Consider the following 13,708-nt stretch of genomic DNA (forward strand, 5'->3'; position numbering starts at 1 on the left):
AGTGACAGTGGTGGTGTGCCTGAAAACCGGTGTGTCTCCGCTGCAAGTACCCGGGAACCCGGCCGTGGGAGTATGCAGCGCTGCTGAGGGAGGTGATGGAGCCACAGCACAGCATGTCATAAAGACATAGAAAGTGCTGCGGCCCTTGAAGTCTTCTAAAAAGCTCTTTTCAGGGCTGCCTAGCGCAGGCCTACCTGTTAGTGACCTGCACTTCAGGCACCAACTTACAAAGTGAGCTCCAGTGCCTGAAACCGGGGCTATAGAGGAGGCGGTGGTGCAGTGCATCCTGGGAACAGTCAAAGCTTTAGCCTGTTGGTGCTTCGGATCAAGATCCAACTCTACACCCCGATGTTATTCCCTGTGGAATACCAGTGTACCCTGCTGCAGAAAGGTAGATCTGTGTAGGGAGATACAGTGGGGAGAAGGTAAACCTGTGTAGAAGTCAGTTGGTGCTACCACTAGGGGAACTAAACATCTCCATGCTGACCTGGAAAGTATTGTGACATGAAGAGCTAGGGTGGTCTACCCATGTCATTACATGTCATTACATCGCCCTGTCCGGCAGCGTGGTGAGAGGTGCAATTAGCTCATTTAGAAAATAGCATTAACCACAGTACTAGGTGTCACGTTGCAGCGGAATGCATGATGGCAGATCGTGCTTGGTTACCTGTGCCCTGATGTTTTTAAAATGAGCAGTAAATCTGTGTGTTTTTAATTTTTAATCTTGGCTTATTTTAAGTACACTGCACTAAGGGGAAAAGAGTACGTATTCTTCAAACCCAATTCACATCCTAATAGGAAGGTAGGCAGAAATGTAATTTAGGGTTCAGTTTATTACATTCATTCCTAATCCCAGTGTCCAATCCCTTTCTCTAGATCTTATTACCTAAACACAGTCACAAACCCAAATTCCTAATTCCAGGTCACAATCTGTAACCCAAGTCCCCATTAGTTTAATATTGATATAAGAACGGAGCCTATAAACACTGGTGCCAAAATGATGAAGTGATCTGGTGATGAACAAATTATTTGGAACCCAAACCATCTGGTACCCAAACTAACTGAAGCCTAAATATAAAAACAAATTGGTGTCTTAATCCCCAAGTCTAATATTGGCAGCCAAATGAAATAGTGCCCATGTGACCTGGTGCCAAAATGAACTGGTACACCGGTTGACCTAGGTCTCAAACAAACAAAGAAATGTCCAGATAACTAAAGGTCAGGGTGGCAAAATAAACTGCTATTCATAGGACCTGGTGCCCAAGATTATCCACTTAATGAGAAGCTTGATCAACTGTATTGTAACTCAAATGCCCATGATCATGAAAGACAAACCACAAAACAATCAAATCTGTCAATATCCAGCATAAAATTAGTTATGTGTAAGTTCCAATAGGATATCATTTAGGAGACGAGGTACCAGCTCATTGCAAACATTGTACCTCGGAGACAAGTCAGACTTACCTCTAGCTTTTTGAGCTGATCATTGACCACGGTAATGTCAGGTAAGGGTTCCACTGGCTGAAGTTGCTCTTCCAGCCTATAGAGTCTCTTTCCAATGTCTGTATAATTTTGCACCACCAGGTCGGCCTTATTGGCCTGGAAGAGTTGCTGGGCTTTGGCTTGAGTACTGGATTCGAGCTCCACCCAACACTGACGGATCTCTTCAAGCTTCTTCTTCACCACACCGGCCAACTCTGGCTTTTCTTGGATGAGTTGGTGACCTTCCTGTGCAAGAATAATCCCAAAAAATATGTTCTAGTGGGTTTCCCATATGCGTAGTTTTCAAGAATATGATTTTAAGATAAATGCATATGTGCAACTTTCCCATGAACCATAATCTCCATATAACATTTCCCTTACCTAGAAACACCTATCATTTAGTGCGTGTGCGTTATGAATTGGACCAATGCAGTTATAACCAGATGGCCACCAGTAGGAGGCAGCAACGTCCTGTAGCCTTTATTGGCCAGAGTGCAGCAGCCTGGGGAAAAGTAAGCTGAATCAGATACCTGTGCTCAGGCAGGGAACCTGCTTTATAATTAATGGGTTCAGTTGCAACCAAGATACTGGGGAGAGTTTGTATGTTCTCCCCATGTAAACTTGTTTTCTCTCTGGGAGCTTAGGCACCACCCACAGTGAGACATATACTGGTAGGTCAATTGGCTTCTAGAGAAATTGGACCTAATTCATGTTTGTATGCAGATGCATCCACAGCTGCGTTTTCTAGGTTACGGAACCACCAAACATCGTAAGTAAAGCTGCCACCAAGGATAGACGATAGACACCCAGCGGAGCCAACGCAAAGTCCTCCATACTCAAACGCATCACCAACGCAATAATAAGGAACATCGACTTCATAGGTTGACCTATGGCTACGCAGACTGGCAGCGGCAGTAGCGCCATATTTCTATATGTACATGATCAAAGCTGAAGGCAGATACACGCCTCGAATACGGCCATGACACGCCTGCGTTTTTGCCTCCACTCCCATATTAACTCCTCCAAACGGTCCCTTCTTATCAATCACTCTGCATATAAAATGTCAGTGCGAGCGCGGCACATGTGCAGTCTGCTGTACATCGGAATTGGCATACAAACATGAAATAGGCCCACTGTACATAGCTGATGTGTGCATGTGTGTGACTAATGGCGTGGGACCTCGCACACATGACCATGTGTGTCTCACTGGTGTCTGGCCTTGTTAGCATGTGACTAGCCAAAAATGGTTATTAAATAAACTAGGGGAGGCTACCTGTGGAATAGAACCGAGGTGATCTATCACTATGTTACAATACTGACATGTGACTAGACCAGTGAGATTTAACTGGTATGTGATATGTGACTGGTATGTGACCAGATAGGCGCGCATGTGACTATATGGGATTAGGAACTAGTGATGAGCGGGTTCGGTTTTACTCGGTTTTACTCGGTTCTCAAAACGGCATCTTATTGGCTCACGGATGTCACGTGTTTTGGATAGCCAATAAGATGCCGTTTTGAGAACCGAGTAAAACCGAGTAAAACCGAGTAAAACCGAACCTCGCTCATCACTATTAGGAACCACTGTATGTGTTTACTGCCGTGACTACAAATGGTAAAATAATGTCCTTTATTTGCCGACAAGGCACAAGACCAAGGATTTCTGGTGGGGAACTGCTGACATGTGACTAGATCTGGATAATTAGCCAGTGTGTGGCCAAGCTAGCAAATTACTAGAATCAAGATTTTCAGCTGGCGTGTGTCCATGCCGACATGTGACAATATGGGATTCTTAACCAATGTGTGACCATGCTGACATGTTACTGGATCCGGGATTCCTGACCATGGTGTGACCATGCTGACGTGAGACTAGATCTGGGATTCCTGGCCAGTGTATTAATCTGCTGAGGTGTGACTAGATCCTGGATTTCTGACCAGTGTGTGACCATGCTGACGTGTGACTAGATCCTGGATTCCTAACCAGTGTGTGACCATGCTGTCGTGTGACTAGATCCTGGATTCCTAACCAGTGTGTGACCATGCTGACATGTTACTAGATCTGGGATTCCTGACCAGGGTGTGACCATGCTGACATGTGACTAGATCTTGGATTGTTGACCAGTGTGTGACCATGCTGACGTGTGACTAGATCCAGGATTTCTGACCAGTATATGACCATGCTGCCATGTGACTAGATCGGGGAATCTTAACCAATGTATGACCATGCTGCCATGTGACTAGATCGGGGAATCTTAACCAATGTATGACCATGCTGCCATGTGACTAGATCGGGGAATCTTAACCAATGTATGACCATGCTGCCATGGTTGATGCTAGATCCAAGTGGCCTAAGGGACCTTTTCCGTCAGGGGGAGGAGCCACGACACAAGGGGGAGGAGCTAGGCCAGCGGGATAGTTGCTCTACTGTCCACGCCACCAACTATTACCTTTAGTAATCAGGTGGCGAGCGTACTTTTCGGGTACCCTGTTCGCCCGTAGCTCCTCCCCTGGTGACGTGTCTCCTCCCCTTGAAACATCAGAAGGTCCCTTCTCCCACTCCGAAATAGAATCAACCATGCTGCCATGCGACTAGATCGGGGAATCTTAACCAACGTATGACCATGCTGCCATGTGACTAGATCGGGGAATCTTAACCAATGTATGACCTTGCTGCCATGTGACTAGATCGGGGAATCTTAACCAATGTGTGACCATGCTGCCATGTGACTAGATCCTGGATCCCTAACCAGTGTGTGACCATGCCGACATGTGACTAGATCCGGGATCCTAACCAGTGTGTGATTATGCTGACATGTGTCTAGATGCGGGAATCCTGACCAGTGTGTGACCATGCTGACATGTGACTAGATCCCGAATTCCTGACCAGTGTGCGACCATTCTGATGTGTGACTAGATCCGGGATTCCTGACCAATGTGTGACCATGCTGACATGTGACTAGATCCGGGATTCCTGACCAATGTTTGACCATGCTGACGCCTGACTAGACCCGGGATTCCTGACCAATGTGTGACCATGCTGACGTCTGACTAGATCCGGGATTCCTGACCAGTGTGTGACTATGCTGACGTGTGACTAGATCCCGAATTCCTGACCAATGTGTGACCATGCTGACATGTGACTAGATCCGGGATTCCTGACCAATGTGTGACCATGCTGACATGTGACTAGATCCGGGATTCCTGACCAATGTGTGACTATGCTGACGTCTGACTAGATCCGGGATTCCTGACCAAAGTGTGACCATGCTGACGTTTGACTAGATCCGGGATTCCTGACCAATGTGTGACTATGCTGACGTGTGACTAGATCCCGAATTCCTGACCAATGTGTGACCATGCTGACATGTGACTAGGGGGGTCATTCCGAGTTGTTCGCTCGGTAAAAATCTTCGCATCGCAGCGATTTTCCGCTTAATGCGCATGCGCAATGTCCGCACTGCGACTGCGCCAAGTAAATTTGCTATGCAGTTAGGATTTTTACTCACGGCTTTTTCATCGTTCTGGCGATCGTAATGTGATTGACAGGAAATGGGTGTTACTGGGCGGAAACAGGCCGTTTTATGGGCGTGTGGGAAAAAACGCTACCGTTTCCGGAAAAAACGCAGGAGTGGCCGGAGAAACGGAGGAGTGTCTGGGCGAACGCTGGGTGTGTTTGTGACGTCAAACCAGGAACGACAAGCAGTGAAATGATCGCAGATGCCGAGTAAGTCTGGAGCTACTCAGAAACTGCTACGAGGTGTGTAATCGCAATATTGCGAATACATCGTTCGCAATTTTAAGATGCTAAGATTCACTCCCAGTAGGCGGCGGCTTAGCATGAGCAAATCTGCTAAAATCCGCTTGCGAGCGAACAACTCGGAATGACCCCCTAGATCCGGGATTCCTGACCAATGTGTGACCATGCTGACATGTGACTAGATCCGGGATTCCTGACCAAAGTGTGACCATGCTGACATGTGACTAGATCCGGGATTCCTGACCAATGTGTGACCATGCTGACATCTGGCTAGATTCGGAATTCCTATCCTGTCCCAGCTGACACCATTTATTCAAAATGAAATCTGTATAAAGTCAGCGACTGGTAATTTCTACATATAGAATTTATATATCTTTTACAGGCTGGTCGAGGTATATCCGCCGTCTCTGTAAAGTCTGTGACTAGTTATTTCTCTTTCTCCCTCTATTATACCTGTTTGTAGAAGTAGTTTAAGCCTTTAAATTAGTGCAAGGTAGTTATGTCAATACTGAATCATAGAACTATGACGGCAGATAAGAACCACTTGGGCCGTCTAGTCTGCATTAAACACATGAACAGTATACACACACACAATTAACCTACCAGTATATTTTTGGATTGTGGGAGAAATCGTAGTACACCCAAGCAAGCACTGGGAGAATATACAAACTCCACACAGTTAGGTCCATGATGGTAATCTAATTTATGACCTCAGTGCTGTGAGTCAGTAATGCTAACCTTTACACTGTCTGTACTGCCATACTATAACTTATACATTAGGTTTATACTCCTTGCTACATGCATATGACAGGTTATCTCAGGTCTCTTATCCCTGCTAGGTTAGTGATGTCACAATCAGCTCATCACTCTGTTATGTGAGTGATAGATATTTGGTCAGATTAGATATTCCTCTGGTTAGGTTAGCAGGGAAGGTAAATCATATGTCACACTGGACTCCCCACAAAACACGTTAGTAGCTGATTTGTGCAGCACAGGGATTAGAATCTGATATTTTACTCTGTTACGCCCAAATTTCATCCTGTTAAATTCTTTCAGGGAAAGGGTGCAAAATAATCGGGTTTAATGCAAATTGTGCTTGGCTGCAGAAGCTGAGATAAGCCACTCCAAGGTATGCCTGGAAGTATATAATATGTCACACGCGTGTGACACGCCTGAATTCAAGATATCTGGGTCATCCCGCTAGCACCATATAATGTGACAGTAATTAGAAATAATTACAATAAGACAGTATTGACCAGTTTACTGATTCCAAAGCATCTCGTAACTTGTGTGACCAGGTCACATCCCAGTGAGGGCCCCCCCTTACTGCCCACTTCAATCTACTTCTTTTGTGCTGAGAAAATACTCTGCTACCATATAATCTAAATAAGGGTGTGCAAACCTTTCATATACCCCACGTCATATTTAAGCTCATTAGCCATTGCATTATTTGAGAGTAAATTAAAATAACTGCATGGTGACATTAGAAACAAAATAATCCCCAATATTTTATATGTAGCATTGGCAGATAATTTATTACACAAAATGTATGAGTACTGTTATATACACAATATTTTACATGACGGTACATTTGTGTGAACCTCCAGGGCACAAACACCAGAAGCTTGTAAGCCTGTCTGATTGTAAGATGGCTGATGTTGCTGGACCCGTCGCAACATTAGAAGAGTTTCACAATTTATGCTAATGTTCTAATAATTATTGTATTTTTTTTAAATAATGTAAATGACACCGGAATGAAATGGGCAATGTGCTATTAGGTCCTTGTGACTAAGTGTTAGAGTCTCCTTTGTGCTATGTGCAGTTACCAGCTGGCTGTGTCGCAGGCTACAATCATATGGAATATACACATATACACTATCGCTACTTGTTAATAACATCTAGTACTGTAGTGTCTGGTATATATTGAGCAATGAGGTTAAACAGAAAAGGAACCAGTAATAACAGCAGAACAACAGTTAGATCTGTCAATCACACTCTTGTTTTTTCATCAGATTTATGTGTATTATGTTGAGGAATATGGCTTATTATTGTTTGCATCAAAATCCAGGTGCTAAAACTGCTCTGCTTGTCTCTGGGAGATGTTTTTTTAGCAGCAAACATTAAATTGTCAGCTCTTGGGTTCGGTCTACATCTAGTCAGTACTATTCCTGACCTCCAATCAGGACACGGTGCACAACTGTAAACAATGGCTGCAGCTATAAGAGGGAATAGCAGTTTAGTAACGAGACTTGCTTACACTAGTACTGCAGCAGAATGCTAATCGCCGGAATAGAATGCACTGGCATATTTTTCATCCGTCTGAAGAGTTAAATACCAAGAGCTAATCCTTTAAATAGAAGTAATACAGACAACTCTAGCAAAACCTAAACCCTTCCAGTCACAATGGGCAAAGCAGGTGCCCCAACTATGAACGTAGTTTAAAATGTGCTGCATCTACTAAAACATCCTGGCAGAACAGTATGCAGTGCCAACACAGCCTCGCCACTATATAGCTGGCAGGCAACTTGTGTTGGGTCCATCTTTATATGAACATGACAACGCAGCATATTGCCATTTGTATACAACCGTACACACACACACAACAGCATAAAATGCTAAAGTTATTAAATGTTGCCGGATTTAGGACAGCTATCATGGGAGTTAAGCAAATAACTACTGCGGATGTAACCAAATATACATTGCAGCTCTGCCTCCAAATACAGGGACTGGAAAACTGGCTACACACGCAGGCATTAATTCATTTGATGCAGGGCCCTAGATCTATCGTTTCTGACAAAAAACAGGCTGGATATAAATAAATGTTGACCTTAGGAGAACAGTGTGTCCCATATTTTATTTATAAATAGGATCGTATTCACTTTATTTTTATGTAGATGTTCAGTAAAAAATACAGCCGTAACCATGCACATATTACCTCATGACATTTATTAGAATATGGTCATCTACACATGGCAAAGGCAGCCATTTCATGTACACAGCCAATCACTTCACAAGGAACAAGGTGAGGACCTCAGTTTGTAGTGAACTGAAGGGCAGCGTTGTCTTGAATACTGCCTGGACCCCTATATGGCTGATGATGTACCTCACTGTTATGAGGTATTCCTAGTGAACTGACTGGCTCAAGTCTCATGAATATTGGTTCACAGAACAAAATGGCTGCCCAAGTGTTTCAGTGATGTCACTACAGTAATTCCCAGTAATATTAGGCTGCATTCTTACAAACATTGGCGTGGCCTGTGGAATGGCTTGCCTATGCTGGATGAAGGTAACAGGTGCACTGTAATATGAGTATAAATCAGTTATGGAAAAGAGCACCAAACGTGCCTGACTATACCACTTTTGGGCAAAACATCTCTGAAATGTTATGGGGTAAATATTGCTTTAAAAAAAAAATCTATTTTTGGAACGTATATGTTGTCCCTTTAGCACAAGGTGTCTCGTAGAAACATAGAAGTCCAAATGCACATAACTCATAGTACTAATATTATGTTAACGCTATTACATAATTTTGATGCATTCATTTAGTATCTTCAACATTTAATTCACAGTCAAATTGAACTGGGCATTTTTAAAAATACACAAAAAGGGCCTCACTTAGAGTTGCACACAATTGTCCCAAGGAGCAAAGATCTGCATGCACACTTGCATTTTACATCTGTATTTTATTGCATTTTAGAATATGTTCAACTTAAAACAGATTTGACATATGTCAGTCATAACTATGGCCCAGATTTATCAAGCCTTGGAGAGTGATAAATAACACGGTGATAATGTAACAAACCAATCACCTTCTAACTGTTATTTTTCAAACATTGGGGCAGATGTATTAACCTGGAGAAGGCATAAGGAAGTGATAAACCAGTGATATGTGCAAGGTGATAACGCACCAGCCAATCAGCTTCAATATGTAAATTAACAGTTAGGATGTGATTGGCTGATGCGTTTATCACCTTGCACATATCACTGGTTTATCACTTCCTTATGCCGTCTCCAGGCTTAATACATCTGCCCCATAGCCTGTAACAGTGCAGTTAGGAGCTGATTGGTTGGTACTTTATCTCCGTGCAATTTATCACTCTCCAAGGCTTGATAAATCTGGGTCTATAAGTCCATAAAGTTGCACCTGGTTTATGGACACTCAGAAATACACTGTCAATAATGCGTATCTAAACATGTATGTTTAAAGAAATAGGAAGCATCTTAAACCTGCATGGCATTACTGTACACCACTTACACCTGAATTCCCCTGATCTACCTCGTACAGAGTCAGTGGCCATAAAACTACAGGTACAAGTTGTTGCGTATGGACAGTACAACAAACACTGTGCAAAAAGCAAAGTTACGAAGAACAAGTTCACTTCCGTGCAACTCTAAATGTGGCCCAAAGTGTACAGCAATGTGTTCTAGAATACTAGTTCTCACTTAAAAGTTTGACGCTATCCAATAGTCTATGCACTCTGGGAGCCAGCGCCTTACCTTTTCAATTTTGTCCAGCCAGCCCTTGTTCTGAGAGAGTTCAGCCGTAAACGCCTGGTGCTTGAGCCATTTCTTGTGGAGTTTTTGAGACCCGTCCCGCGAGTTGTCCCGAGCCATCAGTGTTTTCTCACAGATCCAGGCATCCAACTGTGGGGGACAGAGATGAGGGTGAGAGCACAGGGGCCCATTTTTGAGGGACAGAACATGCCTCCGGGACACCTCTGTAGAATTACTTTGGGTGAGTGCAGGTAGGAGAGGAGACAAGAAGCAGTGGTCTGTTCTCCCCTGGTGTCATTATTCACTGTGTAATGGGGAGGAGGTGTGAAGAAGACAGTAAGGGTAGATGCACAGGACAGGTAAATAAATCACAGGGACTGGGAGACAAACAGAATCTGGGGGGGAAAGGATAGCAAATGAAAAAGAGATTACACCATAAATGGACAAGATGCAGAGAGATGAGAGGAATGTGCTAGAGGGTCAGACAGGTGAGACAGCAAAGAGATTGAAAAGAAAAAGACAAACAGGTGAGGGAAAAAGATGGATGAATGTGAGCGACCAGGTAACAGAGGTACTAGGGATGGATGAGACACTGAGGTAGGTGAGAGAGAGTGTTCATGAAAGCCTAAAGAACCAGATAGGTGAGACAGATGAGAGGCTCTGGATGAAATCATTAGAGAGTACATGAGAGATGATCAAATGCGTTATAAAAAAGGTGAGAGTGTTGAGAACTGGAATGCATGGAAAAACAGACAGGTGAGGGAGAGAGGTCAGGAATGCATGGAAGGGACAGACAGGTGACAGCGATAAGAAATTAGGAATGCATGGAAGACACAGACAGCTGAGAGAGAGAGAGAGAGAGAGAGAGAGAGAGAGGGAGGTCAGGAATGCATGGAAGGTATAGACAGCTGAGAGAGAGAGAGAGAGAGATCAGGAATGGGTGGAAGGGACAGACAGGTAATAGGGATCAGGAAACATGGAAGAAACAGACAGGAGATCAGGCATGCATGGAAGTGACAAACAGATGAGTGAGGGATCAGGAAATGTACTATATGGACAGACTGATGACAGAGAGAAGAAATCAGGAGAAGATAATGGGAATAAAAATAAAGAGGTAGGTCAGAAGAGACAGAGACAGTTAAGAGGAATAGACAGCAGGGCACAGGGAAAGCAGTAGAGTGGAAAGGAATAAACAAGAGACAGCAAGAGATGGTGCTGTGTTGCCTACAGAAGCTGCTGTCAGTGCACAATGTCCTGTGATGCTGATTGCTGCAGTGAGATTTGCTGTCCCTATGAGGGGTGGGCTGCCTGATCCTCAGCACGGAGCCTTCAGCTGGACCAGGCAACGAGCATGGAGCCCCTACTATCCTGACACATGCTCACTGGCATCGTAGCAGATCCCCCTTGATGCACTGTCAAGGTGGGATGGTAGAATGATCCCACTGCAGTGAATGGATGGAGTGGGAGGATCCTGAATTTGATGCGTCATCTCCCCCCACCCCTTCTCCTATCCTTTTAGTGCCTGACTGCCTGCTTCAGTCTCTCCAACTTAATCTCTATTTCTTACTTCATTGTCTGATGGTTGTACATTTCTCTTGCAGCATCTGACTCTCTCTGTCTGACCCTCACTCTATGCCTGTGTACACTGTCTCTTTATATTTACCTGTCTATGTCTTATATCTATCTATATCTAACACTCTCTCTGTCTGTATCTTGCTCTGTCATATCTCTGTATATTATTATTTATTTATTTATTACCAGTTATTTATATAGCGCACACATATTCCACAGCGCTGTACAGAGAATATTTGCCCATTCACATCAGTCCCTGCCCCGGTGGAGCTAAAGGGGGGTACTCACGGGAGAGATGTGTGCTGAACGATCTTAACACAGACCGCTCAGCACACATCTCTCACCCCGCTCAGCACAGTGCGATGTGCTGAGCGAGGGGGAAAGCCGACGGGGGGCCGCTCACTTCACACAACGGTGAAGTGACCGACCCGCTAGATTGAGCCTGCATGCAGCTCAATCTAGCATCGGCGATAGCGATGCGCGGGGCCGCGCATCGCTATCGCTGGAGGGCATACACACGGCAGATCCGTGCTTAAAATCTAAGCAATCTAGCAAGATTGCTTAGATTTTAAGCACAGATCTCTCCGTGTGTACCCCCCTTTACAATCTATATTCCCTATCACATGTACACACAGACACATTCACACTAGGGTTAATATTTGTTAGGACCCAATTAACCTACCAGTATATTTTTGGATTGTGGGAGGAAACTGGAGTACCCGTAGGAAACCCACGCAAGTACAGGGAGAATATACAAACTCCACATAGTTAGGGCCATGGTGGGAATGGAACCCATGACCTCAGTGCTGTGAGGCAGTAATGCTAACCATTACACCATCCGTACTGCCCATGTATATCTATATTTGTCTCATGCCTCAATGCCCAATTTAATCTCTGTATAATTATCTATATCTAACACTCTCTCCACTTCTGTCTCTCCCTCTACGTCCAACTCTCTCCATTTGGGCAGATGTACTTAGACAGTGATAAAGCGGAGAGAGATAAAGTGCCGACCAATCAGCTCCGGTAATTTTTCAAACACAGCCTGTGACCTGGCAGTTAGGAGCTGATTAACTGTTACTTTAGCTCTCTCCGAGGTTTGATACACCTCCCCCTAGGTCTTATCTCTTTACATCTATCTCTTTATATGAAAAGGGACAATACACCTAAATCCCGTTACCCCGATTCCCTGACCCAACTGGAACCACCGATCCGCATCTGTTGATGATCAGCGATCCGGTGGGGAATCGAGAAATTGTTTACTTTAAAAATCCCTGATTTCTAAACATGTTTAATATTACCATTTCCCTGACCCGGCCGGTGATATATTGGTAAAATGTGGGGCCGTAACTCTATGTTTCTTTATATCTATGGGGCCTATTTGTCAAAGTAATTCTGTTGGTAAAACGTCTGATCCTGTATGTTTAAAGCAGGATTAAGTTACAATGCTATTTAACAAAGCTATAAAGCAGCAGATGTCCCTATTGTTCTCTAACTAACAAGCTTCGAACAGCTTAGTTTTCCACTAAAGGTGTCCCACAACGGCGTTCCCTGCCCGGCGGGCTGGAGCCCTCCCCCATGCACATTACAGCTATTTCGCAGTGCACATATACAGCTGCATGGCCGGGTCCCAACATGTAAGGAAAGTGATAGCAATAACTTTTTTGGTCATCACTGGAACGCTATCACCTTACTTTTTGCTCATCATTGTGATAGATACTTATTATCCATGTCCTAGCAAATGGCCCTTAATAAATTGTCCAGAGAGCTACATCACAATATTTGGGAAACAGGTCCTTCTATCTCTACATCTAATTTTCTCTATGTCTGGACCCAGAGGGGTAATGTATTATAGCGGCACGGATCGTGCTATAATACTTCCTGCTTTGCCTCATTACTGGCGATGGTCCCCGAGCACACACCACTGCCGTCATACATGGGGAGAAGCGGTATAGCGCACATAAGGTGTGCTGATACCGCTACTCCCCCATAATGACGGGTAATACATTTACCTATCAGAGATGAAAGCTAGCGCACAGCCCATGTGTCTTTACATGCACATGCTCATGTCCAAGTGTAATCTATTTCTCTCTCTCTCTATATATATATATATATATATATATATATCTCTGACTAGGATGTAACATGCGAAAGTCGCAGGTTTCTGCAATTTTCCACTGATTTGCATGTTGCTGTATGTAATAGAGGCAAGCGACAACAAAATTCTCAGAAATTAAAGCCACTGCAAATCGCCATCCCGAATTTTCCATGCATGGTACAAGTTCATAGAGTGGCAAAAGTGCGCTAGAAAAAAATTGCAAAATGAGATAGCCGCTGTCGCAGCTCTTTAGACTAGCACCATGTTTTACTAAAACAAATAATTATAATCTTTGTGTCTTTACT

The 13,708-nt window shown here is 44.0% G+C and overlaps 1 protein-coding gene across 1 annotated transcript in view; it reads right to left on the reverse strand.

Annotated features, from left to right (window-relative positions):
- The window catches only part of SPTBN4 (spectrin beta, non-erythrocytic 4), a 331,378-nt gene that overhangs the window by 92,018 nt on the left and 225,652 nt on the right, over positions 1-13,708 (reverse strand). Inside the window, exons 21-22 of the mRNA XM_063937686.1 lie at positions 9,737-9,883; positions 1,465-1,728 (exon numbers count right to left, since the gene is read on the reverse strand). Of these exons, the coding sequence (XP_063793756.1) occupies positions 1,465-1,728; positions 9,737-9,883 (411 nt within the window). The remainder of the gene's footprint in view (positions 1-1,464; positions 1,729-9,736; positions 9,884-13,708) is intronic.

Source organism: Pseudophryne corroboree, chromosome 8 (genome assembly GCF_028390025.1).
Source record: "Pseudophryne corroboree isolate aPseCor3 chromosome 8, aPseCor3.hap2, whole genome shotgun sequence".
Taxonomy (NCBI): domain Eukaryota; kingdom Metazoa; phylum Chordata; class Amphibia; order Anura; family Myobatrachidae; genus Pseudophryne; species Pseudophryne corroboree.